The sequence below is a fragment of the Antennarius striatus genome, chromosome 13 (genome assembly GCF_040054535.1).
Source record: "Antennarius striatus isolate MH-2024 chromosome 13, ASM4005453v1, whole genome shotgun sequence".
NCBI lineage: Eukaryota > Metazoa > Chordata > Actinopteri > Lophiiformes > Antennariidae > Antennarius > Antennarius striatus.
The window spans coordinates 3,009,273-3,025,157 of NC_090788.1; the positions used below are offsets into that span (position 1 = coordinate 3,009,273).

General features: G+C 45.7%; 1 protein-coding gene across 2 annotated transcripts in view; it reads left to right on the forward strand.

The window, feature by feature from the left end:
• zbtb16a (zinc finger and BTB domain containing 16a) overlaps positions 1–15,885 on the forward strand; it is a 103,056-nt gene that overhangs the window by 61,896 nt on the left and 25,275 nt on the right. For both annotated transcript variants that reach the window (XM_068332108.1, XM_068332109.1), the window contains exon 4: positions 6,670–6,756. In XM_068332108.1, the coding sequence (XP_068188209.1) occupies positions 6,670–6,756 (87 nt within the window). The remainder of the gene's footprint in view (positions 1–6,669; positions 6,757–15,885) is intronic.

Below are 15,885 nucleotides of genomic sequence, written 5' to 3' on the forward strand. Positions count from 1 at the left end.
TGGAAAAAAAACGAGGCTGACTGATGTTGCAATGCGAGCTCATGCATTTTGAAACAGGCCTGAATTTAGAGGCTTCTTCACGTGGAAGCGTGTCGTGAATTTCCCTTGTCTAGGAGTATGTATGGGTGCATCCGAACACTCCGCGAGTCAATATTTGTCTGCTTAGCCACATCCCTCGACATCCCAGTCGGCGCAACGGACCGTAAAGCTGTCAAATGCGACCTGAATATTCTCTGTCTTCATCTGTATCCTCCTTTTCCTCCTCTCCCTCCCCTCTTCCTCGTGCTCCCTGGCTTCCCCTTTGATTTCTTTCTCCTCCCTGTCGATAGCAGGGTGTCGTCGGGAAGCAAACCTGCTGCCGCGCTTTTGATGGCTCGATACAGGAAAAGCAAGATTAGCTCCTTATCTTTTCGCGCTGGCTGCGCCCGCTTCATAATGTCATTTCTGCCAATGTGCATGACTGATATTTGTGAAAAAGCAGCACGTGTTTCATACTTAGCCTGCGGCAACATCGTCTCCATGGTAAAATATGTATGTCCTACGTGCAGCTGTTTGTTTTCCCAGAATTCCTTGCTCTGCTGCTGTTTTTGTACTCTTTTTTATCCCATCTTGTCCATTTTTTGATCCACTGGTCACTTTTTGCCACTAAAGGCATTAGCCTGCAAACAAATCCAAGTTGCTACGTCAAAGTTAGCTTGGTGTGAGGCCAATTCCGAGTAATTAGGTGGTGGATGAACAAGTATAAACAGTCTGTAATAAACAAGGAACTGCCTTCCTCTTCTTACTGGATATGACTTTGGTTTCGTTGACAGTCTTGGGATTTGTTTGTGGTGCTTTGTGGGTGGAGATGAGGGTTGAGATGTCTGGACTGTAATCGGGGCGGTCTAGTTGATGAAGCGGTGATGCGGTTATAAACACTGACTTTCCTGGAAGTTGTCATCTGAATGCGTTGGTATAACACCTCTCAGCAGAGATAGCCCACTTCTAGACTCTGGCGACCCGTCATCCCACCATGGATCCTGGATCCACTGGTTCCAGTTGGGATGGATTCTCTCTCTCCATCCTGGAAGACACAATATCTGTCATGATAGGTCCAGTTTTCCTAGAATTACTCCACGCCTGCCAATTCTCCCTTTCAATGTCAGAAGAGTTTGGCAGAGACACCATTGAGATTCCTGGAATGGGTCTTGATTTGCGCATTTGTAAAACTTTATTGACATTTGTTTTCCAGGCACCTGTTGGGGTGTCGAATTAAGAATGTTTGAAATCTATCGAAGCTGTTCAAGACTATCTTACACCTCCCAATTTCCAATCATACACCTCTTATTGCGTTGACTTCATGCAAACTCACCTTGCATGACTATCTTTTTCCTGTATTTTGAGAGGTGGTGGTCTGGCAAGGGGGGGTTGCTCATCTCGGAGCCTTGATAATGCTGGGAGCAGGGCGCTACACACCTCCTCCACTACCGGGTACAGGCAGTACCGGAGTCTGTCCTCTCCAATTGGCAGCTTCTGTGCTGTTGTACCGCTGATAAGAGGCTGGTGTAAATAAAACTGTACAGCGTGCCTCGTTATGAAGCTGAAGGTAGAGCGAGGCAGAGGAGGATGGGTGAGGTGGTGGTGGGGGGGGTGGGATGAGAGGGAGCATGTGGTGTCTGTACTCGTTGTACTGACAGCATACGGCGTCTGTGTGTTCCCATGAATGTACAAATGTATTGCTATTTGTCTGTGAGCCAGATTTAGCCTCAGACGCTGGGAATAAAAAGGGTTTTTTTGACACCTGATGTCAATTTTTGTTTTTCTGGAGGAGACGAATCCAACGCACCCAATGTTGAGGGAGGGGGGGTGATTTTTTTTTTTTTTTTTTTTTTTGTGGGAATGAATCGAGGTAGTAAAACCAACCTGTGTGTGGTTGTGTGTTTGTGTGTGTGTGTTTGTGCATGGGGGGGGGGGTGTTTATGGATTTTTGCAGTTTTTTGGTACTGAGAGTCCCGTCTTACGTAAGACATTTATGTAGGCTCAGCGAACAGCCAGGCTATGTTTTTGTTGGTGACTGGGCTTGTCAGGCTGCCTCCCTCTGTCACACTCAAACACACACACACACACACACACACACACACACACACACACACACACACACACACACACACACACACACTCTCTCTCTAATCTGCATCTTGCTCTCTCCTTCCTGCCCTGTTTACACTGTTAAAAACCACCGGGTGTGATATTGGATGGGCATCGACAGACAGACTGCAATTAGCCTTTTTAATTTCCCATTTACCCCCCACACCCTCACCCCCAACACTCCCTCCTCGCATTCATTCAGCCACTTTCTGCGGAAATATGTGTACGTACAGTAAAACGCCTGCGCAGGAACTGAAAAATCCGACCTGCAACTCTAATCATGTCAGGATAACCTGAACACATTCACGTTCGTGCAGACATGAACAAACGATGACAGACATTGAACTTTTCAGGTCGGTGCAGCCCGAGCGTTTTTTTAGAGGAAATGTGCAAAAGGGGAAATTTTAGTTGTGGCAGCTTTTTAGGCCTCTTGGTCATCTGCATTTCTGTTTTTTGTACCAACAGGGTTATTCTAGATATTGCATCTGCATGAAGACAATTTGAATCATGCAATAACTTTTAAAGATGCTGAAGCCATCATAACAACATTTTATGACTAACAAGTTATAGAGGTGGCTTACACAACACTATTATATCCTCTTGACTCACGGCCACTCATTTGTTCCTTTTTAGCTGTTTTGTTTGTGTGGAGATGAAGTTTGCAAAATACAATTGAAGCCTTATCATGGAAACAGGACTTTTACTTTACAGAAGCTGCAACTTTGCTCCAACTATATGCTAGCGATGTGTTAACCAATTGGAAGTCGGCTGATTAAACTAACTGATTAATTTTATTGTAAGAATGTGCAGTAAATGATGACGGGTGGGTCTCTATTGTCGATCCCGTTCTGAATGAGGAAGCTCTGAGACGGGTGTTTTGTTTTTTTGAGTAATGGATGCTAAACGGTGTCATGCCATCGCACGCGAGCAGACATGTGACCGCCGACTTGAATGACTGTACTGCAGGGAACAGAAAGTCTCTGATAGAATTTTGCTGAAATGCTGGAAAAAAAAGAAGAAGAAAAAAAAAAAAACGCATCTTGAATTCTTCTTTTTTTGTTTTTTGAATGGCAGATTTAGCTTTTGTGTCATGTGACACGTTTTAATAGGTCGCAATGTGTCGCAATGTGCAGATCCATGCATCCATCAGATTATGAAATGAAGAAACAGCCAAACCCACCCCCCCTTAATGCGCTCCTATCAACACGCTGGCCTACTTTTTGTGTCGCTATGAGCAAAAGACAGCCTGTGTAACTCTTATGTTTAATTCTGCCATTGTCTTTGATGAAAGATTCTGTTTAGACTACAATCCCCACGGGGGCGACATCTGTTGCAAACTTAGCATGTATGCTCAACCTGTGAAGGAAAGTAGGTTGGAACGAGTGTCGACTCTGGATGTGGGCATAAAGTCGCGGGGAAAACTTCCGCGGGACGTGAAGAAAAAGAATCAAAAGAGGTCTTTTTTTTCTACTGAAGGAGAAGAAAAGTGAAAGAATGAAACCGAGGAAGCGATCTTTTCTCGTCGCTTCCATTCACTTGCATGTAGAGGAGTCGTCTTCCCAAAACCGGATTTAAACGCCGGCGCGTGTAAACGCGTCGGGCTTTTACGGTGCATTCAGGAGTCTGTTGCGCCGAGACTTTGTAAAGAAGTTTGTTCTCTCTTTTTACAACCCTTTAAGAAATAATCGAGCCACGCTGTGCTGCAACAACGGTTGAGCAATATTTCAAGAGAGAGGAAGTGAAAAGGGAAGCGGCGTCGGAAGGCGTGCGCCACCTGATCGCCTTCCGTTCTTGTGCGCAAAAAACACACACTGTAAAAGTCAGCATCGGCTTTTCGCAACGCCGGCGGCGGTCACGTTCGTTTGTGTCCTTTTTTTAAAAAAAATTGTGCGATAGTTCGTTTTTATTTCCTCGACATTATTATTCAGTCCCACGTTTCCCGTTTTGTTTTGCCTCTTGATAAAATGAGAGATTGGCTAAATGTCGCCGCCGTCTCTTAAACACTTCTGGTCGGGGATGTTTGTCTCTCTTGCCCCGTCTTCCCGGGGCGAACGAATCCGCCCTCTTGTGATCAAAGGCTCCTCCAAAGATTTATCACTTTAATTTGGCAGTGCAAACGGCTGTTACCAGGCAGAGCCTCCCCCACCCCCCACCCCCACCCCTGTTAGCGCTTAGCCGGCTAACTGGAGTGACGGGCATGTGGCTGGGTGGCTCCCAACTTCTTCCTCTACCCCCTTTTTTTTGCCCCACGGTGACCCCACACAAGTCCGTTCTCCTTGAAGCGAGGCACCACGCAGGCATTTCCTGACAATTTATATCCGTGTGCCACATGCGGGGGCATGCCCCACACTAAAAATCCTACCCCTGGCCCATTTAGCACACGCCTCCTGGCCTCCCAGAAGACTAGTTATAGTGTTGCCCCCGCCGTCGGTGAGGCAGGGTTGTTAATTATCAGTAATCACGCCGGCATTAATCTGATTTGCCCCTAATCTCATGAATATTTGCCCTGATAATCATACCTGAGGGTTTTTCTTGCCTGGTGTCTGAACATTTCTTTAGCCAGATTAACTCTTTTAGCCTTTTTTTTAAAAAATTATTATTTTTAACACACAACACAGCGACACACATTCACACCTGGATGCTATCAGGTATAATCACCTTTTTTCTGGCTGCAGAGGGGCCCTTAAGGGCCAGCTGGAGGTTACAGTAAGGGCTGTGGGAGGGATAAATGACACTTATTCGCTAATTCCTATTTCGCTTTAACTGATTTTTGTAGATTTCTTTTATTTCAATTCAGATGGAATTTAAAGAAAGTTGAGAAAACACCTTTTAAATCTTACAAAATTTAAAAAAAATTATAACTTTTCCCAGCTATCTTTAGATTCCAGCTAAATTTAAAATAAATAAAAAAAAGAAATACATAAATTAGTTCAATCGAAATAGGAATTAGAGAATAAGTGTGATTTAAAATGTGAATTTCTGTATTTTTTTTGTTGCTCTGAACGCTGAGGTGTGTGTGTAATAGCTGGGTAATGGTGCAGCTTTGTTCTTATACGGTCATAAAATTGTCCCGTATGATGGAAACAGTCCAACCCCGTTTAAACGGTAGCTAAAGTGTGTAAAGAAAATAATAATTACTGTTATTTGTGGGCCTGCTTTCCCGACAGTCTCTGCACGTCTTGTTCTCTAAAGGTTAAGTGGCCGCCGCTGCCGGCTAATTCCACCATATGTTCATCTGTGCATTTAACATCGGCGTCCCGTACGCTCCCCCACCACGGAGTACGCCTCTAGAATATGCAGCCAATTAAAAAAAGAAAAAAAAAAAAAAAAAAAGGCCATAGCCCGCCAGATCCGTTTAGCCTAAAGTTGTTAAATGGAAATAAATCACAGGCAAATCCAGGCTGAAGTGGATTTCAGGGGGGGGGTTCACGGCGGCGGCTTGTGATCGACTCACACTCTCGCTTTTTGCAGCGGATCGTCTTTTTTTGCATAACTTGTTGCATAAGCGTCCAACTGTCAGCCGCACTCTGTCACGATCCGGCCGCGTCGCTTCTGCTTTTTTTGGGGGGGGGGTCCGGTTTGTTACAGTACAGCCCGTCCCTTAATGTCACCGCCGTTACAGAAAAACCACACAAGCCAATCTTTTTCTCCACTTTTTTTAAAAATTTTTATTTCTGTCTTGTAAGAATTCACTTCCTGTTTTCATCCATCTTTCCTTGGAAGTGTCGTAATCCACCCCCTCACCCCTGGGGGGGGGGGGGGGGGGTTGGGGAACGCCGTTCCAAGAACAAACCAGGGCCCGGGTTGGAAGGAGACATGGCTTCCAAACACTCTCATGCACAAACACAACATCCAGATGTTAAATGTGCGTCATGTGTGTGATGTCTATGGCATGTGCGCCTGTTGCCAAAGCCATAAAAGAAGTGGCTGCCTGGACCTGATCCGATCTGCCCCCCCAACAAACACTGGATGTGTGGATGTCAGGCTGCTGGATCACGCACGTCCATGAAGGACCAGGCGACTCAGATCCTATCACCAGGGCTACCTGACGCGTTACATAACCCGACACAAGCGGGAGAGCGCCGCGAGGAGAACTTGACGGAGTCAAGATTAGCTCTGTAAGCATCCTCGGAGGCGTTTATTACGCCGATACAACTTCGAACGCGCTAAATATGGCTTCGCAAATATCTCATTCCAACGCAGGAGATCCTAGACTGTGTGGAATAAAACCGTCACGGTATCAAGAGAATAAATAGCGACTCCCCATCCAGCATTTGCAGAGGGGCCCGGAGATGACATCTCATGCTACGATATGCTAATTAATTCAATTTGGACTTTTTTTTTTACTCCTCAAGGCCAAATTAAAAGCTAGTGATGTGCCGCGATTCAAATGAATGAGTCAGAATAATGCATTTCAGTTTGAAATAACTGGAATGAAACAGGAGGATGTTTCATGGCGCAAACATGCGTTACACACTGTAATGTATATTATTCAACTGTCTGCTAACTGCTTTATTGCTTCATTCTTTTTTGTCGGTGCAGCCGGTGAGAAGGCCATCGTGTGCGACCAATGTGGGGCCCAGTTCCAAACGGAGGAATCCCTGGAGGCTCACCGGCAGATACACACCGGTACGAACGCAACACACACACACACACACACACACACAACCGGATGACATCGTCATGACATCACACACGCACGAGCAGGAAGATGCATGGGTTTACGCAACACGTGTGAATCTGTGATGGGCGGATTTCAAAGAAGACGCACTTTTATTTTGAAAGATGCATTTGTTCGAAATTGGAGTAAAATGGTGCAGTTTTTATTGACGGTAATAGCAAAATTAATCATTCAAATGTGGAAAATAAGATCAAAAAACAAGCATAAAAACAATCTTTATTAAACTGCCGACGATGAAGACGTCTGTTTCCGGCGTTAGTTAAATGTTAAACCTGCTCTCGTCGGGTCGCGGCCCGATCTCTTTGTATTTCCCTGAATTAGCATGCATGTAGCGCATGCAGCTCATCCATCCTTCCCTGGCTAACTGGACTCCCCCCCCCCCACACACACATCCCACCCCCCGCCCCCCCCCAGGATTGACAGATAGATAGATCACATCATCTTGGATTAGTCCCACTCGCCCTAAATCAAGAGCGACACAACAGTAATCAACAAACAGGGAGAAACTTGGCAGGCCGGTGTTGTTTATCAGCGCTCAGCTATGAAGATGGGAAGAGGAGGACGATCCGGGTGCCAAGATGTTAATAGGGAGACGTAAATCCCCCCCATACACACACACACACACACACACACACACACTTTCGGCAGATGTGTGACGGCCCCCAGAATTCTGCCGGTGATGAACTCTTTAATTTGGGAGAAAGGACTGGATCGGAAACGTCCTGGAGCTTCCTCTTTCTGTCCTGCACACATGCGTTTGTATCCTGCAGGGTTTTTTCTGTAAAAGACATAAAGACACAGAATAATTAAGCCCCCCCCCCCCTCCTGTCAAATGCATTCAAGCCAGAGACGAGCCCCCAAAATAGCTGCACACCATCATCATCATCATTATCATCATCATCTTGTTTTGTCCTTCATCTGAAGCCCTGACCCTCAGCTCCACCACACACACACACACACACACACACACACACACACACACACACACACACACACACACACACACATCTGACAGGGTGAGCCGGTGCGGTCCAGTTCCTCCTGAGGGGCTGGCCCCTCGACCAATCAGTGCGCTGGAGGTAAAGAAGGGTTAAATGAGGCTAATGATCCGACAGCCATAACAGCGGAAAGGAGCGCTCTAAATATAGGCATTCCAGTCTGGAAGGAGAGGAAGGGACTGGGGTGGGGGGGGGCAGACGGGTCTGCCTGCCAGACGACTGCAGGGGGGGGGGGGAGCAGCAGCAGTAATAATATAGCGATCATCTGTGAGTCCATCTGAAGGAATCGGAGGCGGAGGGGGGGGGGCGCTGCGAAAATATGACAAGGCAGTTCCTCAACACGGTGTGGCCCCGCCCCCTACACCCCCATACTGTATGATGACATCATCAGATCGGGACAGTTCACTGTCTACATTGGGGAAAAAGAGAAAATCAGAATTTCGGAAAACAAATATTTAAAAAAAAAATTTTTTTTCAAGTTTATCAGATGAAAGACTTTAAATAAAACCAAATGTTTGTTTTTTAAAAATGAAGCGATAAAACTAAATAATTATTCTGTGAGTATTGGAAGCGGCAGATCCAGATAAACCTGTTGTGTCGCTTTAAGTATTGGTAGTAGTGGTAATAGTAGTAGTAATCGCTTTCTTAGCGCAAGTCTGTTAGCTATCGCAAAGGTCAGAGGTCAGTGGCTGAGCACGAATGGACCAATCAGAACACAGGATTGATAGGGTAGTCAGCGAATCCACAGGTTTTAGCATCTGATGATGTAAAAATTCGCAACGATAAAGTTCCAAACGTAAATGTGCCTAGCGTTATCGATCAGCTGATCAATGGGGGTTATCGTCACCAAAAGTGCAGCTGCTGATCATGTGACGCCTCTTTCACACTTGACATTAACGCGACGTCATCCCAGTAGCGTGTGAAAGGAAACCAGCGACACGTGACGCCCGTCAGCGTGAATCTGACGGTCGATCTCCCCGGCGATAATTCACTTTGAAATTTATATTGAATAACAGGAATTTTGGACGTCAAATGTTATTTTCTTCCAGTACGCGGCTGGGGTGATTGCTGTTGAATTCTAAATGGATATTTATGGATAAAACATGATTATTTCATTGATCTGCTGCGTTCATACCCTTAAATTCTAATAGTAGATTAAAACATTTTGCCTTTTTTTAAAAATTACATTATATCCCAAATGACATCAGGACATTTACTTTCACACCAGCATCTGTGGGTACACTGCGTCTCACACACCATCAGTGTGTGTGTGTGTGTGTGTGTGTGTGTGTGTGTGTGTGTGGTGGGATCATGGGGTTACTGTTGGCCATCAAAGCCAGATCTGATCGCTGCCTCCTGGCGCCGCTTCAGCTCTTGGCTCGTGTTCACTGATGACAATATTTGGCATCTGAAGCTGTGGCTGTTTTCCCGCTTTGAATGGGCACCATTGTGGCGTCTCCTTCATCGGCCCGATCAGCTGCAGTCTGACTCAACCTCTGTGTGTCGCTTTGAACACCCCCACCCCACCCATCCTTCGACGCGGCACACACCTCCCAACAACCCCACGACTGTATGTAAAGCGGCGGTTATTGAGACATTCTTGTCTGCAGTTGTCGTCATTCCTAACGGTCGAGGTCTTTTGCGTGTGGATTAGAGAGGAGGGGTGTGTGTGTGTGTGTGTGTGTGTTTGCTGGTTGTGATGCCAAGGAAATTTACATCCAAACATCATGTGTGTGTTGGGTACAAATGCACAAAAACAAACACACGGTCGTCTTTGGCAGCCACACATCCACATCCTGGAGTGTCTGTTCAGGAGCTGAAGCCTCACGTCCAAACTGGATGGCGCCGCGTCCGGGGTGTAGTCTCCAAACAACCGGACCTGGCATCAGGGCATTTTTTTTTATTTTTGAAGTGGTTTGAAGTGTTTGCACTGAAATTTCCTCCTCTATCTGGGTGCTAACAGGTTCTTATTTTAACATGCTGACAGGAAAATGAGACTTTCATTGCATCGTGTGGCTCCCAGGTTATTAACAGGAAGAACTAATGAATTGCACGTGATGCTATTAAAGGACTCTAAAGTGGGGTTTTTTTAAATGCAAAAAGAAATATAAAGATGGATTTTTTTTTTTTTAATTCTTCCTGTGGCATATTTTTTAAACGCGTTAAGTATGAGAGTCCTGGACCAGATTGAAGCTTCTCAGACCTTTGGCAGAAATATTTAGAACGCCATAATTAAATATTAAAGTGACTTCTGATGTAATACCGGTTTGGAAATGCTTCCAGGAGCGTATCAGCTGTATGGTTTTGTGAGCCGCGTTTCTTTTCTCCTTCAAAGGGATTTATTGGTTAAAAAAATTTAAAAAAAAATGTTGAAGGAAATGTGCAACACCACACAGAATTAGGATTAGCTCCGCCCCCTCCTCATTATCCTACAAACTAATAATTCAGACCTTTTACCAAAGAATCTTTTCATTTCTTTGGCATTGATGAATTTTGTTTTTTGATAATTCTTTTCAGTGAAAGACGGCAAATTTATTCAAAGAGTTTTATTTGATGAAGGTCTAGTATTAAAATAACGCACCTACATGGAAATAAGTGAATACATTTTAATGTTTGAAAACTTAGGATGACTCTGGTCTAATCCTGATGTGACAGAATGCATATTGTTCATAAGTCAATATTTATCGTGCATCACGGCTGCAAAGTTCACGTCATGGAACTGTTTTCCAATCGTTCCAGGTTGTAGCCTCGTCCCGTTCAGTAGTACGAGGTGGTTCCCAGCTTTCGAGCTGCTGATTTTCTTCCTCTCGCTCCGTCTTTATCGCCGAGCTTCTGCCGGTCGTGTTCATCTCATTGTTTATTAGATTGTTTTGGTCGCGGCCGTGATTTATAGCCGCTGTGTTTCACTGGCAAAAAATAAATAAATAAACCCCACCGCGCTCGCATTCCACTCCATTAAACTGCAGCTCGGTGCAGAAAAACCTAAAGCTCAGAGAAAGAGACTCACAAACAAAAAGTTACATTTATTTTGTTTGTTTTTAAGCACAGATTTTAAAAAAAAGAAGTTTTCACCACTATGGGTTCATGCATTTTACATCGTCCAATCACGCGTCGTCTATCGTTTGCAGCCTCCACCAAACTTGCGTGCAATTGGAGACTCGTAGTTTAAACTGGAGGGGGTGGAGGAGGAGGGGGTCACATCTCCCATGTGACCCGTGTAGAAATGAGTTGGGAGTCCACAGGCCTCTGAAGAATGTGTTGGTGTTCCTGTTTATACATTATTCCTCTCCATTTACACATACATACACGCCGTGCCAGAGAAAATCCACACATAATAGGAAAAAAAAAAAAGGGGGGGGGGGTGCTCTCTTTCTCTTCTCACTTTCTTTATTTCCTTCAGTACTTTTTTTTTTTTTTTAAGTCTTGTAATACAGGGAAAATATGCAAACCATGGAGTGGCAATAGTGGGTTTAGCCAGTGGGAACACAGCGTGATTCCAGCAGGCCTCCGCCGCAGAGTAAACACTTTCTTTTCTCAAGCCAGAAATAGTTTTGGCCAAAGAGGAGAAAGAAATAAAGAAATAAAGGGAGGGAGGATATAGAGGAGAGAAAAGATCGACAACGTGGTAAAAATAAGCTCTGTTTAGTCACGTTGTGAGGGTTTTTTTTTTTTTTTCCTTGTTCGCGGCGGTGGCCTCGCCAATCAGTTCCCTCCGCCCCCGCCCCCCCCTGACTGCAAACACACACACGGTCGTGTCACTCAAGCAAATTAGGCCGGTGGCGGAGCGACACGGGGGTCACGTCAAAAAGTGCCGATTGTCTCAATCACATTAGTCCAGCGCCGGCATCTGTTTAGCATTTAGTTAATTGTGATGTTATTAAGTTGTCAGTGAGCATTAGGGCGGCAATAAGCAAAGTAAATATTCCCTCAGCACAGGCAGGCTGTACACACACACACACACACACACACACACACACACATGCCTCTGGACCCGGTAAATGTGATTCCACTTAAACCGGCGTTCACTCTTAACTCTGCTAACAGTTATGTTGTCACATTACGGATAATAGAAGTTTTCGCTCCACGCGGCCGTCTTTATGGAGGGAAGCGTTCGCCATCCCGGCGTCCAGCTTGGGGTATCCCCATTCGATTCCACGCGGAGGATGCGGGTGATAATCCTCTCCGTCCTCCTTGCATTTCTGACTCTCACCTTCCCGGAGAAACAAGTGGTCATCGGCGGCTAAATTAAATCAAGCGGCACTTGCCTCTTCTCCCGCCACTACCCCCCTCCCCCCTTTCTTTCTCTCTCTTTCCCTCAACAAACAAATTCTCCCCCAGATAAGATCTAAATGAGTTTTTCCAGGCGGAGGACGATGCTGCGTTCAGGCTGATGGATACGGGCGCGGCGCGGACGACAACCCGCCGCCGAGTGTGAAGAGGAGATGTGTAGTTTGTGCGCAAATGAGATAAAATGAATGAATGAGAGTTGGCACTGCTACATCCACCCCCCCAATCCTATCCGCACCCCACATCCAGCTTCATTCATTGAGAAATACCCAACTGGGCCCCCAGCGCCATCGGGCCCCAGCGCCGGGGCTTTAGTGTCACGGTGGGCACAACTGCTTTGAGGCGTCGCCGTAGGAAACCAGGAGACAACAGCGTGTCAAGGAGGGAGGTGGTATTCTTATGAGACGGGGGGTGGGATGGTGGGGGGGGTAAGTAGGTGGGTGGGATCCAGACACAAATTGGGGATGTTGGTCTGGCTGTGAGAGAATCCCCCACATGGACGGATCATTGTGGATCCAGAGAGAGGGCGATAAAATCATGCGGTATGGGCAGCGGAAGGTTGGGTTGAATTGGGGGGGGGCAGGAGGATTATAGACTCCTAGAGGGCGCCGCGATTCACCGGACATAAAATGGAAGTCAGCAGGACACGCTGCAAATCTGGCCGGCCAATATCCCACCATCCTCTTCCTCCTTGTGTCGACCCGGAGGATGTGCCCCCCCCCCTTACCCAAGGACAATCTCCGCTCCCCCGGACGCCGCTTTTCTGCATTTGCATGTCGGCGGCGGCATTTTTGTTCTAGATCTGCTTGGTTAAAACAAGTATATACAGTATTTTCCACACTTTAAGGCGCAAATAAAAGCCAAAAACTGCCAGAGTGCATATATACAAGCAAACCTTGGTTTTCAAACGCTTTGGACATCGAACAAATCGGAATTTGACCAAAAAATTAGGAATTTTTTTGTCTTAGAAGTCGAACAAAATTTGGAAGTCGAACGCAAAACAAACGCCTTGCGGTGAGAAAAGTCGAGAGAAAACATGACGTTAATGCTCTTTTTATTTTAGTTTACTGTACTCAATAATGTTTCACTTAATTTGCGTTCCATTGCCTCTGGTACGAGTTACGGTACCGTAAACTTCAGTCCGAAAGACGACGGTAACTCGTACCTTAGGCTAACCTGATTACGTCGATGTTTGTTCTTTCTTTGTCGTGTTTGCTTCTTTCATTTACATTTCTATACAATTTGATACATAAACGACATTATGAAATAACATATGTTGAAAAAAAAGGTAGTTTTGTAGCATCTTGGAACCGATTAAGACCATTTACATTATTTGTAATGTGGAAAAATGTATTTGGAATTCCAACAAATCGCTATTCGAACAGCCGTCAGTAACGAAGGCTTGCCTGTATATGAAAACAGCTTTAAAATAGGCCATTCGTTGAAGGTGCGCCTTATAGTCCAGAATACTGCACTTATAAAATGTGAGATAAGGGAAAGCGAGAGAGAACAACCAATGAAGGCCGTTTGTCGTTTGGGGACTAAAAGCCGACTCCTTTTGTCAGGAGCTTCCCTACTTCTTCCGAGATATCCCATCGCATTTTAACCTTGGCGAAGGCGAGGACTTTTAGCATAAAGGGATTCGCTCCAAGAGAGAGAAATAGATGTGGGACGGCGTCTATCGTGTCAACAATAGCCGGGGTCCTTTTGTCCCGGCGGTTATTTGGAGTAAATCTCCGTATGTAATTAGATCGGAGCTGTTTGTGGACATCCCAGGCGAGCGCGTCGGTGTTAAAACAGCAACGCGCGAGGGCCCTTTTAATTTACAGTGCAAATACCTTTCGATTAGAGAGGAGGGTGGTGGTGGTGGTTCGGGGGGGGGGGGGCAGGACCGAAGAGGAGGGACAATAGCGGAGTCTTTCAATCCTTTTCTGGGTCTTGTTGTTGTTGGAGAGCGGGAAGAGCTTCGAGCGGCTCCTCCTGTGTCCCTTAATTGTGAAGCAAGGAGATTAGTAAGAGTGCTTCCAACCTTTCACCCCAAACAAAGGCGCCATCGGATCCAGTTGCCTAGTGACATGGGGGGGGGGGGTTCACACCGGCAAATTTAGCCGTCGCCGCCACCGCCTTTGGCTCCTGGTGGTACAAGCGAGGGAATGAAATCCCCGGCGCTTGTGCACCCAAACGTTTCCGTCGCCGTCCGTCTGACGGCGCCCTTAATGGCACGGAGCAGCCACGCTGATGAAAACGGCCCTTCTCCCTCCCTCCCTCGGTCGCCCGTCTCTCAGACTCGTATAAAAGTTAATGTACCCGCGACAATGACATTCGGGAGACGGTTTAATTTTGGACAAATGCTGCATTTCTTAGCGGCGAGAGCAGCTTGGCACGCAGAAATGTCCTTTTTACGCCGCGTGCAGCTCAATCAAAGAGCACTTAGCGGTGTCATATTGATTATGGGAGCTTAACCCCCGTCAATCTCTGACAGTTCATTTTGGCAGCCTTCCCGTAGAAACGCAACGACGGAAGAGGAAGAGTGGGGTTCCCTCATCTTCAGCCTGTCTCAGCTCCCTCCGAGCGTAACGCAACCGAAGGTACATTCTCCTCAGGTGTGCCTCGTCACTTATTCAACTTACAAACATTACAGTTATACGGAAATAATATGTTTGCCTTTTTCTCCGTTCTAACTTAAATCCTTTTAATTTGTCAGGTTATGTAACCTACAGAACTCCCATCAATCAAGGATCAAACTATCCAAGAGAATAAAGAAAAATAACATCAAACACAAGTTAGGACATTGACTTTGTTCAAAAAACGTTTTTGTCAGAGCTAAAATGGGCTGAATTACTGCATTGTGGGAAATGTAGTTTTTGGTCAAAGCACGTTTTTGACTTATTTCTTTTTAGACACTTGGACCTTTTATGCTCTCGCGGGGCCACATAAAATGATATTGAGGGCCACATTTGGCCCCCGGGCCTTGAGTTTGACAAATGCGCCTTAAGATATGACGTTTAGATCCGGTCGATCGCGACGTTAGATTCCTGGAAATTCCGTTTTGCTCACATCGACCTGTTGAAACTTTTAGAGGTGGAGTTCGTTTCCATGGCGGTAAATTTTAATTGTAGTTTGTGTTTTGATTCTGTGATTTAAAGGCTGATTTTGGGTCTCGAGGACCGACTAGCAGCTGCAAACAGCTCCTGTAATCCAACAGAGGAGCAGCCATTCAGTTGGGTCTGTGTGTTGGAGGTGGCCTTTTTTTTTTTTTTATAGGACAATACTCCGAAAAGAAACTCAAGTGGGACCCATTACACCCCACTGAGGGCAGACTCTTATCAGTTAATAGCAGGTTTCCCCTGAGAGGAGATTGTTTTGATAGATGGCACCTGGTCAAGTCTTCGCCAACCGGCCAACAAAAAAAAATAAAAAAATACACGCACTAGCGATAAGACGTGGAAGTAAAATAAAACCAGCATCCCAACAGCGTTCATTCATCGGTGGAAGCGGAGAAGAAAACCACACGTGTGGAACGTTTCCCGACTGATTCACGATTTCTGATTAGAAATCTTTCCGGTGACCCAGAATGCTTCGGTCCTCGTCTGTCGTTTGACATCTTGAGTTATTATTTTGCTGTTTATTCTGATTTTTTTTAGTCCCGTATCAACGGCAGTAAGCATGGAACAACCTGTCTCCATGGAGATGGAGGTTAAACGTAAACAATGATTTTCCAATGATGAGTAAAATTTAATGCCCTGCAATTAGACCTGGAATATAATTCAGGGATGTAAAGTAGGCTGAAGC